Genomic DNA, 12,876 nt, shown 5'->3' with positions numbered 1-12,876 from the left:
GGACTGAAAGGTCCCAGGTTCGATTCCGGTCAAGGGCATGTACCTGGGTTGCGGGCACATCCCCAGTAGGAGGTGTGCAGGAGGCAGCTGATCGATGTTTCTCTCTCATCGATGTTTCTGACTCTCTATCTCTCTCCCTTCCTCTCTGTAAAAAAACAATAAAATATATTTAAAAAAATAATAATAAAAAAATAAATAAAAACAGCAACTATGTTTCCCCTTAGCTATATCTTCCCCTAAGATAAACACTGTATCTCTATATGATAGTAAATGTTTTACTAACTTATAAAGAGAGTCTTTAAAAAAGCGTATAAATAAGCCCTTCAGTATTTATTTTCATAATCATTCCACTCACTATGTATAAGTGGAGTTTGTCTACTACTTGTCATTTTAGGGGAATCCAATGTCACTGCACTCAAAGTAGTACCGAGTACGCTGTTATCTTTAAAAATCAGTATACTAAACCTGAGACAAGTGTAATTTGTACCTAGTGGTTCCTCAAAAAACAAAGAGTTAAAGTGGGTAATCATTTTTAAAGCTCCTATTTCATCGGTAAGGTAATATTTAACGATATAATCATAATAACAAGTACCTATTACAATAACAAACAGGTCTGGGAGTAAGGTGGACTCCTGACAGGCCTGAAACTCTACCGGAGAGCAGCATGGGTGTGCCAGGGCACTGGACAGCATGTCTACCCAGCTAACAGAGAGGCTGAATTCAACGGCAAGTCAGTTAGGTGCAGTCAATTAAGAGAGCTTCTGCCATTTTCACTGAGGTCACAGAATAAACTGATATGTAATACTTGTGAAACTGTAAAAACATTTTAATCCAGCCTACTTTGTTTAAAAATATACTTAGCAATTCATGCTCCCTTGAACAATCTCATCGTTTTGCTTTTAGGATGAGAGGGTTCACCATCAACACACACACAATAAATTACTAAAAGAAACAGTATCAGGCAGAAAGACCTGATACTCTATTCATGGACATAAAAATTCAACTTAAGGCTCCCATGCCCGAACTCAAATACCCAGGAACCAATTTAAGTAATTCATGGCTCTTTGCAGAAGTGTATGGATGATACCTTTTCCTGGCACTAATAAAACCTATCCATTTTCTTACCTCACTGAATATCAGCTTGTATTATACTGTGACCGATAAAGCAGACAATGAACACATTGTATAGGAATCCTGAGCTCTTTAATTAAAAGGAACACAGACTTATATCTAAACTGTTTGCCACAATTATCTTAAACCATTCTTTTCACATATTAATTTCAATCAGAGGACCAAAACCCTTACATTACCTTTATTTTCAGAACTGGAGCCAGTGTTACTATCTGGTGCAGGCAACATGTCTTCATATCCCCATGACACTATGTGTTTGCCACCAAGCAAACAGGAGGGAGATCCAGGCCCCCCTTCCAAAAGCAACAGCCTAAAAAGGGAAATGGAGAATCACAAACACACCAAAACTATCCATTTTGGCAAGAAAATAAAAGGCCACCTTCCATCTCAAAAAGCAGAAAGCTATAATAGGTTTACAAAGACATTATACATCTGAAATGAAATTCACAATATATTTTATATACTGAAAATTTACAAAGCAGTGCTTTTAGAAATGTTATGATAAAATTACAGCTGTATGTAAAATGTATATATTTTATATATATATGAGAGAGAGAGAGAGAGAGAGAGAGAGAGAGAGAGAGAGAGAGAGAGAGAGATGAATTGGGAAACACGAATACCAAAGCATTAGGAGTGGTTATCTTTGGGTAATAAGATTATGAATGAGCCCTAGCTGCTTTGGCTCAGTAGATAGAGTGTCAGCCTGCGGACTGAAGGGTCCTGGGTTCAATTCCGGTCAAGGGCACATATCTTAGGTTGCATGCTTGATCCCCAGTAGGGGGCATGCAGGAGGCAGCTGATCAGTGATTCTCTCTCACCATTGATGTTTCTGTCTCTCCCACTCTCTCTTCATCTCTGAAATCAATAAAAAGTATATATATATATATATATATATATATATATATATATTTAAAAGATTATGATTTTATCTTTCTTCTCTACACCTTAACATATCACCTCAAAATCTACAATAAGAATTAATTACAAGCTACTGCAATTTTTTTTTAAGCCCACAAAAATGAAAAAATAACATGCCCTAGACGGTTTGGCTCAGTGGTTAGAGTGTTGGCCTGTGAACTGAAGGGTCCCAGGTTCGATTCCAGTAGGGGTCATGCAGGAGGCAGCCGATCAATGATTCTCTCTCATCATTAATGTTTCTATCTCTGTCTCCCTCTCCCTTCCTCTCTGAAATCAATAAAAAAATATATTTTAAAAAATTAAATAAATAACATACTCTAGGAACACTTTCAAAGAAGACAAAATTCTCCAAGAGATAAATATGATAATATACTTATTTAAAAATATGAATCATTTCATTTATATGTGGAAGCTTAAAGAACAATATAAATGAACAAACAAAATAGAAACAGACTCATAGAGAACAGACTGATGCCTGCCAGAGGGAAGGTTGGAAGACTGGGTGAAAAAAGTGAAGGAATTAAGAAGTACACATTGGTAGTTATGAAATAGTCATAGGAATGTAAGGTATAGCATAAAGAATATAGTCAATAATATTGTAATAACTAAGTATTGTGCCAGTCTACTTGGGAGGATCGCTTTGTAAAGTACATGATTGTGTAATCACTATGCTATTCACCTAAAACTAATACAAACAAGGACTGAATGTAAACTGTAATGTAAAAATATATGAATCGGACGTGGGTGTGGTGGGATGTGTCCTGGATGTCCGGCTTGCAAGTGGGAACCTCCATGTCCGGTGAGAATAACAAGCGATTTAAAAATGGGTGATTTTGAGAAAGGCAAGAAGAGTTTTGTTCAGAAGTGTGCCCAGTGCCATACTATAGAAATGGGAGGCAAGCACAAGACAGGGCCAAATCTCCATGGTCTAGTTGGGTGAAAGATAGGCCAGAAAGCCAGGGCCCTGGATTTTCTTACATGGATGCCAACAAGAACAAAGGTATCACCTGGGGAGAGGCTAAACTGATGGAATAGTTGGAGAATCCCAAGAAGTACATCCCTTGAACAAAAGTGATCTTCACTGGCATTAAGAAGAGTGCAGAAAGGGCAGACTTGGTAGCTTATCTCAAAAAAGCTACTAATGACTAACAGTTGGTCACTACCTTATTTATTACAAATCGCTCATGACATTTTTATGTGTACCATATTTAAATTGATCTCATACACCAGAATTCAGATCATGAATGGCCAATAGAACATTTCTTTTGTGTAGTCCTGATTTAAATAAGATTGGCTTGTGGTTAAATGATATAGTCAGCTTTTTGAGCTTCAATGGTAATTTTGGTTCAGCAAGCATTATCACTGTCCTCTCTTCTAAAAATATGATTGGACTTGATTCGTAGTATTCAACTTTTCACAGAGGCGGTGAGTGTCATCTCAGAACCTGTAGGAGACTGATTTAGATTTAGATTGATATGACTGGTCGTACTAATACGTTTAAATTCTGAGGAAATCCCTTCACTGTCCCTTAGATCTGCAAGACTTGCTTGTGTTTCAAGTTGTGTTCATCAGCCTGTTAAAGGCAAAGGCTGCAGATAAGCTGGCAGTGACCATTTTGTCTTTTTGGCCCCAACTATGCCAATTTAATAAAATTCCCTGTATCTAAACTGTTGCCTTTTACTGAATGAAAAGCATTTTAGTATGGTTTATGTATAATATCAAATAAAAAGTACTTAACATGTCTACATATTATAGATGATCTTTAAGGTCAGGTGCTTGACAAGATATAGCAGCAAACTTTGTGAATCCTTTAAGTCAGACTAAGTTATAATTCAGGATTGTCTTGAACAGCTATCCATTTACTATATATGTGTGTGATTTTGCCAGCTTATTAGGATTAAAGTAGAGAACAGATCATCAACACAAAATTGTAAATTATGTCATTATAAGGCTTAAGATAATTAAAAACAAAGCCACAAAAAATATATGAATCGTTAATTGATAAGAGTCTAGCAATCTACTTATTAAAAGAGATCTTATAAATAATCTCCCTTGTGTAGAAGGAGGGTAAGGATCCAAAGTGACAACTTACCTATACAGCACATCAGCTACAGGCAGGTACCCTAGATCAGTCTGTTTCTGTAACAGATGAACTGTATGGACAAAAGTTTTCAATGATCCCCTAAAAATAAAAGGAAGGAACAGAAAATCATCAAAATTGAAAAGTCAAATAAGAAGGTTGTTGATGTTAAATTTATTAACCAAATGAGAAAAGTTCCAAATGTGTCTATCTGCTTATGCCAACCATATGTGTTGTATAAAGTATACTTGCTTAGTATGTGAGTGGCACCATCTGAACAGTCAATTATATGTTCTTGCATTTGTAAAGGTAGATAATTTCCCCTAACACAAAAGTTCAAAACATAAGGCTCAGTACAAAGGCCATGTGACTATTATTCTTGGATACTATTTTCATCAAGTCATTCTCTAGTCTAGGGGAGAGATTTCATAGGAGCAGGTTATATTTAAAGTCTAACTGTATTTCCAGGATTAACTTTTTAATATCTTTGTTAGGTTCATCCATTTTACATACATCTCACTGAAGCCCATCATATCAAAAAAGGAATATATTCAAATAATTACTACTTTATACTGAGAGCTTCCCTCGCTGGGACTATAATACTTCAGAGGTCACCACTACCTGATTTCCTTTTGATTCCCAAGGCTGGAGGCTCTGGGAAGTCCATAATACGATCAGCAGGATCTAAAAGAAGGTGCTATTAAGATGCCCAAGACTTACTTGGCTAAAGCCCAAGTATAAATCAGCACAAGAACATTTCCTGATCTAAATGATCGCCTGTATCAGATGGGTGACTTCGGACTGCTGCCTTATTCTCTTAGCCAAGGCTTTAATTGCTAGGTATCACATGCCTAAACCCCAAAGAAATGGAATACCTAATGGACTGAGTAGGCCTAGAGTCCTCCTCTTAATTGCCCCTTTCACTATCAAAAGAATCAAAACCCAAAACCAGTATAAGACAGAGAGGCAGCAGATAGAGTATAAAACCAAAGAATCGAAACCAAAGACTAGCCCTAGCCAGTTTGGCTCAGTGGATAGAGTGTCGGCCTGTGGACTGAAAGGTTCCAGGTTCGATTCCAGTCAAGGGCACATGCCCAGGATGTGGGCTCAATCCTCAGTGGGGGGCGTGCAGGAGACAGCTGATCAATGACTCTTTCATCATTGATGTTTCTATCTCTCTCTCCCTCTCCTTTCCTCTCTGAAATCAATAAAAATATATTTTAAAAAAATTAAAACAAAAACAAAGACTAGTATAAGACAGGGAGGCAGCAGATAGAGTATAAAACCAAAGAATCAAAACCAAAGACCAGTATAAGACAGGGAGGCAGCAGATCTATAATAATAAAAGCATAATATGCTAATTAGGCTGGACATCCTTCCGGACCACCTTTCAGACGAAGCTGAAGCGGGGGCTGCAAGGGAAGCCCAGGTCCTGGGTGCCAGAGGGAAGCCAGTGCCAGCAGCCGGGGGAAGGAAGGCCTACTCTTGCATGAATTTTGTGCATTGGCCCTCTAGTGGAATGTAAAAACACAAGTTAGGAGTCAGGACACATGGATCTGAAATCTGGCTTTGACTCACTTACTATTCCATCTCAGTTCTGTCACCTAACTCCTATGGATTTTTACTGCTTCATCTGTCCAATAGGGCAGGATACCTTCCTAGGGTGTAATGAGGTTAAAAAAATAAAAGGGCAGTCCTAACTGGTTTGGCTCGGTGGATAGAGCATTGGCCTCCGGACTGAAGGGTCTCAGGTTCGATTCCAGTCAAGGGCATGTACCTTGGTTGCGGGCACATCCCCAGTAGGGGGTGTGCAGGAGGCAGCTGATCGATGTTTCTCTCTCATCGATGTTTCTAACTCTCTCTCCCTCTCCCTTCCTCTCTGTAAAAACTCAATAAAATATTTTTAAAAAAATAAAAGGGCAAAAGCACACTGGAACATTTAAACCAGCTTTAAGGCATTATTTACTTGCTGGACTCAAATCAGATTTTAAGAAAAAATTCCTCCCGTGGCTCCTAAGCCATTACGTGATCTGCAAACCTCATCTCCTGCTCCTCTCCTTCTACCATTGCCTTCCAGCTACCCTGCTGACTTTGCTGTCCCTCACTCCCCGAAGCACAGAAGGAGCATCAGAGTCATGCCACTGTTGCTCCTCTTGCCTGGAACTCCGTCACTGGCTTTGTTGCGTGGCTGACTCTTCCTCATCATGCAGGCCTCAGTTCAAATGTCACCTTTCCAGCAGTCCTTCCCTGGTATCATTAGCTAATGCTGTCCCCACCTCCACTTAGCCATTCTCTATCAAAATAACCTGATTTGTTCACTTACAGTGACTATCCCTCTCTGAAATTTTCTTATACATGTATTTGTTGCTAGCTGTCTGCCCCTCTCACTCTCACTCTCATGTAAACTTTGCTAAGAACTTCATAATTCTCCAAGAAGAATTTTCTCACATACCCTTGGCTTTAAAAAAAAGAAGAGAGCCGAAACCGGTTTGGCTCAGTGGATAGAGCGTCAGCCTGCAGACTGAAAGGTCCCAGGTTCGATTCCGGTCAAGGGCACGTACCTTGGTTGCGGGCACATCCCCAGTAGGAGGTGTGCAGGAGGCAGCTGATTGATGTTTCTCTCTCATCGATGTTTCTAACTCTCTATCCCTCTCCCTTCCTCTCTGTAAAATATCAATAAAATATATTTAAAAAAAAAAAAAAAGAAGAGAACCCAATCAAAAAAATTCTGAAGAAGAAGGACAAATAGTGACACTAATCTGTCAGACCATTGGTCTCTAGACAACTAGCTTCGAGGAAAGCAAGGGTAGTGAATCTTTTTTCTCACAAATGTGTGCCAGTGATCATACAGGATACTGGGCAGGAGAATGTAGAAATCTTCTCCCAGAAAAGTAACTCCAAGCACTTTTCCTATTGACAGTGGATCAATAACATCAACTTACATACAAAGAACAGCACACTATTAAATCTTGATATATATACAGAGAGATCTTTCAATTAAATGATGGAGGCAACATCAGGGTCCAAAAATATAATTTGTGACCAAGTCAGTGTGACTGAGTCCAGGTAAGTAAAAACCCACTCACCTGCTAATGCACTTGTTATAAATACACATAAAAAATTTTTAAAGATCTATAAACTTTTTAACTGCCCTTCCAGAAGAAACACAGATAGAACACCTTCCACAAACTACCTGATGGAAAATACTAATCATCTCAGGGGTGAGTAGATAATGGCAAGGGTTGATTCTCCATTTCAAGCTGTTCAAGCTGTTATCATGGTATAGCAGAAAGCAAAAACTTGAACTTAGGTTCCAGCTCAGGCTGCTAGTGCCAAGTTTTGGTGAGAAAGCATCTTATGTACTGTCAAGGCCATGAAATTCAATACTGAAGACAGAGGAGGCCTTCTGAATGCTAAGACTCCCATCAAATATGCTTGCTCTCTGATTCACTCACCCAACCCAGGCAGTGGCAGCAGTCACAAGGTCACCAAGTGGTACATTTGATTTTCCTTACCTGGCACATGCCAAAGCCACCAGGGCAGCAGCAGCATTTTCTTTTTGCTTATGAGGGATGTGTCGGCCTGTGTCAGAAGTTTCCTCTAGCCAAGAGCACAGCAAAGTTTCAATTCCATTGAGACAGTCAGCAGGCTCCTTGGTCAAGCTCAAAGGCTGGCAGTCGCGAAGGCAGTTCAATAGCACCTCAGCAGTAATGTTACAGAGAGAGGGGTCTGTTCTACTCTGGGACTGAATAAGGGGGAAGACCAGCAGGAGCCCCATCCGGGATGTGAAGGGAGCTTGCTCGGGTTGCTGCAACAAGCCCTGGCGTTTGAGCAGGGCCAACGTTTCTTCATCACCCGAACTTTCCCTTTCATGCTGTTCTTCCAAGGCCAGCTGGCGCTGGGCATTCCACAGTCCTCGCAAGGCATTCAGGCGGTATTCCAGCAGGCGGGCATAGGCATTACTCTGATTCCCACAGACAGAGCGCAAACGTTCTGCTAATTCCATCGGGTTCTTGGTCTCAAATGTTAAAATCTAAAAAAAGAAACAATAGAGAAAAAGTTATGTACTGCTTTCACTGTTGCTTTCATCTATGGATTGGTTGCCTCCCATATGTGCCCTGACCAGGAATGGAACCTGCAACCTTACTGTACGGATGACACCCAACCACCCAGCTAGAGCCATGCAAATAATGATTAAATGTTCTTTACCATCAAGTCATACAAAACGATTTCCCTACCTTTTATCGAGATTCATCAAATACAAATTACCCTTTTGGTTATTTTTCACCTGGCAATTGATAAAATAACACAAGTTCCTTAAAAAATTATCACTTTTCAAGGGCAATCATATACCTTAAAGCTGTTTCATATCCAAGGAAATTAGAATGCCCTTTTTTCCTTTTTTTTAAAAAAAAATATATTTTTATTGATTTCAGGGAGGAAGTGAGAGGGAGAGAGAGATAGAAACATCAATGATGAGAGAGAACCATTGATCGGATGCCTCCTGCACACCCCACACTGGGGATCAAGCCCACAACCCAGGCATGTGCCCTGACCTGGAATCGATCCAAGGTTAACACTCAATCCACTGAGCTACACCGGCTGGGCCCTTTTTTCTTTTTTCAAAAAATCAGCAATCAGCTTCCACCATGATGATCAACAACCAAAGATTGAATGATGTAAAAAAAAAAAATCACAACTTTAAATTGTATTACCTTCCCAGTTATGAACATCTAAGCAAAAAAAAAGTTGCATTTTTTAAAAAACTTTCCAACATTGGTTATGTGATTTTCATACAATACAACTCTTTGATATAAAATTCATGTGCTCCATATATATTTTTACTTAAGGTACACTGACATTCTACTTACGTTATATGAAGCAACTACTAAAAAATGCAATACAGGCTTTTATTAGACTCAAGAATCGAAGCACATTTAAAAATACACAGCAACTAAATAAAATAATAATCTTGGCAAATTTCTTAAGTCTGAGAGAATATTCTTGTATTTTGGTAAGTAACATTACTCCTAGAAACATCTCACAAAGATACATTTAAAGAAAAATAAAATGCAAGAATGTTCACTGTAGCATTACTTCTAACAAATTATAATAGGAGAACATTTAAAATATAACACGGGTGGAATACTAATAGCCACATGCAACATTACAAAGGATAATTAACTATATGATATTATATGACAACAGATAAAACATATGATCCAAATTTCATAAGAAAAAAGATTAAAAGGAGACAAATGAAAACATTTTTAAAAATTAAAAATAAATAACAAATAAAAAGAATCAAAGAACAACTTGGTAACATTAAACCCAGCTATTCTTTTTTTATCAATCTCAAACATAAGAGCTTCTGAAATGTGGTATTTCCTTGTTCATAAAATAATGTGTATGACAGAGTCCATGGCTAACTTCAAATATTAAGAGTAACTGAAAAAAACTATATAATATACTTCTGCATTTTTCTGATGGTTCTATTTTTATAAGTACTTCAGCTTATTTTTAGCATTCCACTTGAAAGACATTCTGAAACAATATGAGTTATAATATAATTAACCAAATATTATATAATATACACACTTAAGTGACTGTTATGTGTATTGATTTAGCAGTACCTAACACACACACACTGCTTTCAGAAATCCATTAGACTTCTCAGCATTTCAATGGCCCTTTTAGAACACTAAGAACTGTCCGCTATGCTGCCATTTTTTAAGAATTTCTAAAGTTTGAAGGTCATGGCCTAAAATCATTTTATAAAGATATCATACCTTAGGGTTTTAGTAAGTCAGTCTGGAGGATCTATTCTGGTCCTTATGAATATTAAATGATTTGTTCTCATATAAAACCACCGCCCTCAGTAACAGCTCTTCGCCAAGAAGATAAAATACCAAAATGTCATTAGAAAATTAATATTCTTTTCTTTAAAAGAGAGAAGAGTTCTTTAAGAAAAAGGGAAGATCCCTGTCACCCTTAATCAGAAGGAAGGGTCACTAACTGTACTTTGGAGATAATGCTCAAGTCACCTCAATTAAGGGAATAACTTTCAAAGTAACTCATACCCTCACTGTAATTTTATCATACGTGACATGTGTTTTTAAGCTAAAACAACAACAATCATCTGGAGAGCTAATAAAAGGTAGGCAAAATATTCTTTGCCAGCCAAATCTGAGATATAGAAGAGCAGAGATAAAATTCCCCAAAAAGGGTAAGTAAAAAGCTAAAAGATATATTAAGCCTACTTCTGGGAGAAATAGAAAGTAATCCAATTTCTAAAAATTTACCCTGAAGAAATGTTACAGAAATAAAAAATGTACAAAGATGTTCATTGGGTCTTATTATAGTGGAAAAAGTAGAAGCCATCTCAATGTCCAAAAGAGAAGTGTTTGATTAAATTATAATGCATCACAATGGAATATTATGCAATAATGAAAAATCTTAGCCATACAGCAACAAAAAGCAGTATAAAACTGTATATACCCTATAATAGGACTATGTAAAACATGCTTGTTCAAGTTTGAAATGTCACTGGTAATTATGGTAATAGAATCATGGGAGTGGGGGTCCCTATTTAAAAAAAAAAAAAAGAAACGATAGTGATACGTTAAATAGTTTATATTTTTAAAAAAGCAGTCATGGCCCACGCCTGGCTGGGTAGCTCTGTAATTTAGAGCCACGGTTTGCCGCTCTGTTGACTAATGAGTTTGCTGACCACTGGTTTAGAGCATCGTCCCATAATACCCAGGTTGCAGGTTTAATTCCCCGGTCAGGGCACATATAAGAATCAACCAATAAATGCATAAATAAGTGGAACAACAAATTGATGTTTCTCTTTCTTCTTTCCCAAATCAATTTTTTTAAAAGGCAGTCATAACAAGCTGATGTTTTTCACAAGCAAATACTATCTATACTAATAAAAGGGTAATATGCTAATTAGGCCGAAGACCTTCAGGACAAAGCCATGGTGGTGGGGCCGAGGAGGTTAGGGGCGATCAGGCCAGGAGGGGAGGGCAGTTGGGGGCGAGCAGGCTGGCAGGAGGGGGGGCAGTTGGGAGTGAGTAGGCCAGCAGGGATGGGGGGAGCAGTTGGGGGCGGTTAGGAGCCAGAGGTCCCAGATTGCACAGGGATCAGGCCTAAACCGGCAGTTAGACAACCCCCAAGGGGTCCTAGATTGGAGAGGGTGCCGGGCGGGCTAAGGGACACCCCCCCCCATGTACGAATTTCATGCACTGGGCCACTAGTCTTTAAATAACTGGTAATCAGATAGTGCTACAATAGATATATTTACAGTTTGGGGGACATATCTGACAAAGTATAATCACAAGTACCGAAGAAAATGGTACTTAATCACTTTTTAAAAATACATATTTTTTACTGATTTCAGAGAGGAAGGAAAAGAGTCAGAAACATCAATGATGAGAGAGAATCACTGATCAACTGCCTCCTGTATGTCCCCTACTGGGGATCGAGCCCGAAACCCAGCCATGTGCCCTTGACTGGAATCAAACCTGGGACCCTTCCGTCAGCAGGCTGACACCCTATCCACTGTGACAAACCAGCTAGGGCTCTTAAATCACTTCTTAGTTCCATCTGTTGTACTTTGGAAGCAGTTTATCTCAACATAGGATTGATTATATTCCTGATTAGGAAGAAAGGCTGGGTAGTGGGTGGGATGGGTAAGACCACCATAGATGGTGGGAACTATCAATGAACAATAAAACCTCTCACTCTCCAAGAGTAAATTGTATTTAAAACTCAGGCCCTCGCCAAAACCGGTTTGGCTCAGTGGATAGAGCGTCGGCCTGCGGACTGAAGGGTCCCGGGTTCGATTCCGGTCAAGGGCATGTACCTGGGTTGCGGGCACATCCCCAGTGGGAGGTGTGCAGGAGGCAGCTGATCGATGTTTCTCTCTCATCGATGTTTCTAGCTCTCTATCCCTCTCCCTTCCTCTCTGTAAAATATCAATAAAATATATTTTTTTTAAAAAATAAAAATAATAAAAAATAAAACTCAGGCCCTAGCCAGTCTGGCTTGGTGGATAGAGCATTGGCCTGTGGACTGAAGGGTCCCAGGTTCGATTCCAGCCAGGGGCACATGCCCGGGTTGCAGGCTCGATTCCCAGTAGGGGGCATATAGGAGGCAGCCAATCAATGATTCTCTCTCATCATTGATGTTTCTATCTCTTTCTTCCTCTCTAAAATCAATAAAAATATATTAAATAAATCTCAGGATCACTCAGGCTCCAAATAGATGAATTATATTACTAAACTACCTAGTATGGTACATTAACCCATTCAATTCATTATATGAACCTGTCAGCATAAAAGGCTTTTACACCTGGATTATTTCAAAGCAGACCAACTGGCCAGACTTGCAACCTCAAAACAAAACTTTTAAATAAAGTTTATTAAAATACATTTCATTTTCAAATGTTGGAGTGAATTTTTAAACCCTGTTACAGATTTTCCTACCATTTTTCACATTATATAGATGGCAATCATGGCCAAATTGAATTGCATATGGTAATTCAAAGAAGATCAGAAAGTTCTCATGTGAACCAAGTAAAATGAGATGAAATTCCATCTCTGATATGAAAGCCTATATCAAGAGTGGATCCCTTATCCATTAAATTAGACCCTGAAGTTACATGACTTTATCCAAGCTTGGAAATATATGTTCATTCACATTCTCTTTCAACAACTTTTTAAAAAGGGTCTTTAACTTAACTG

General features: G+C 38.6%; 1 protein-coding gene and 1 pseudogene across 6 annotated transcripts in view; one reads left to right on the top strand and one right to left on the bottom strand.

Moving 5' to 3' along the window:
- HECTD4 (HECT domain E3 ubiquitin protein ligase 4) overlaps positions 1 to 12,876 on the bottom strand; it is a 166,922-nt gene that overhangs the window by 118,924 nt on the left and 35,122 nt on the right. For all 5 annotated transcript variants that reach the window (XM_080650565.1, XM_080650566.1, XM_080650568.1 and 2 more), the window contains exons 2-4: positions 7,645 to 8,162; positions 4,142 to 4,231; positions 1,311 to 1,441 (exon numbers count right to left, since the gene is read on the bottom strand). In XM_080650565.1, the coding sequence (XP_080506691.1) occupies positions 1,311 to 1,441; positions 4,142 to 4,231; positions 7,645 to 8,162 (739 nt within the window). The remainder of the gene's footprint in view (positions 1 to 1,310; positions 1,442 to 4,141; positions 4,232 to 7,644; positions 8,163 to 12,876) is intronic.
- Positions 2,873 to 3,198, top strand: LOC308238182 (cytochrome c-like; annotated as a pseudogene). Its single transcript has one exon. The product of its transcript is annotated as a cytochrome c-like (transcript).

Source organism: Plecotus auritus (genome assembly GCF_963455305.1).
Source record: "Plecotus auritus genome assembly, chromosome: 13".
In the NCBI taxonomy this organism is placed as follows: domain Eukaryota; kingdom Metazoa; phylum Chordata; class Mammalia; order Chiroptera; family Vespertilionidae; genus Plecotus; species Plecotus auritus.
This window is presented reverse-complemented; position numbering and strand designations above follow the sequence as displayed.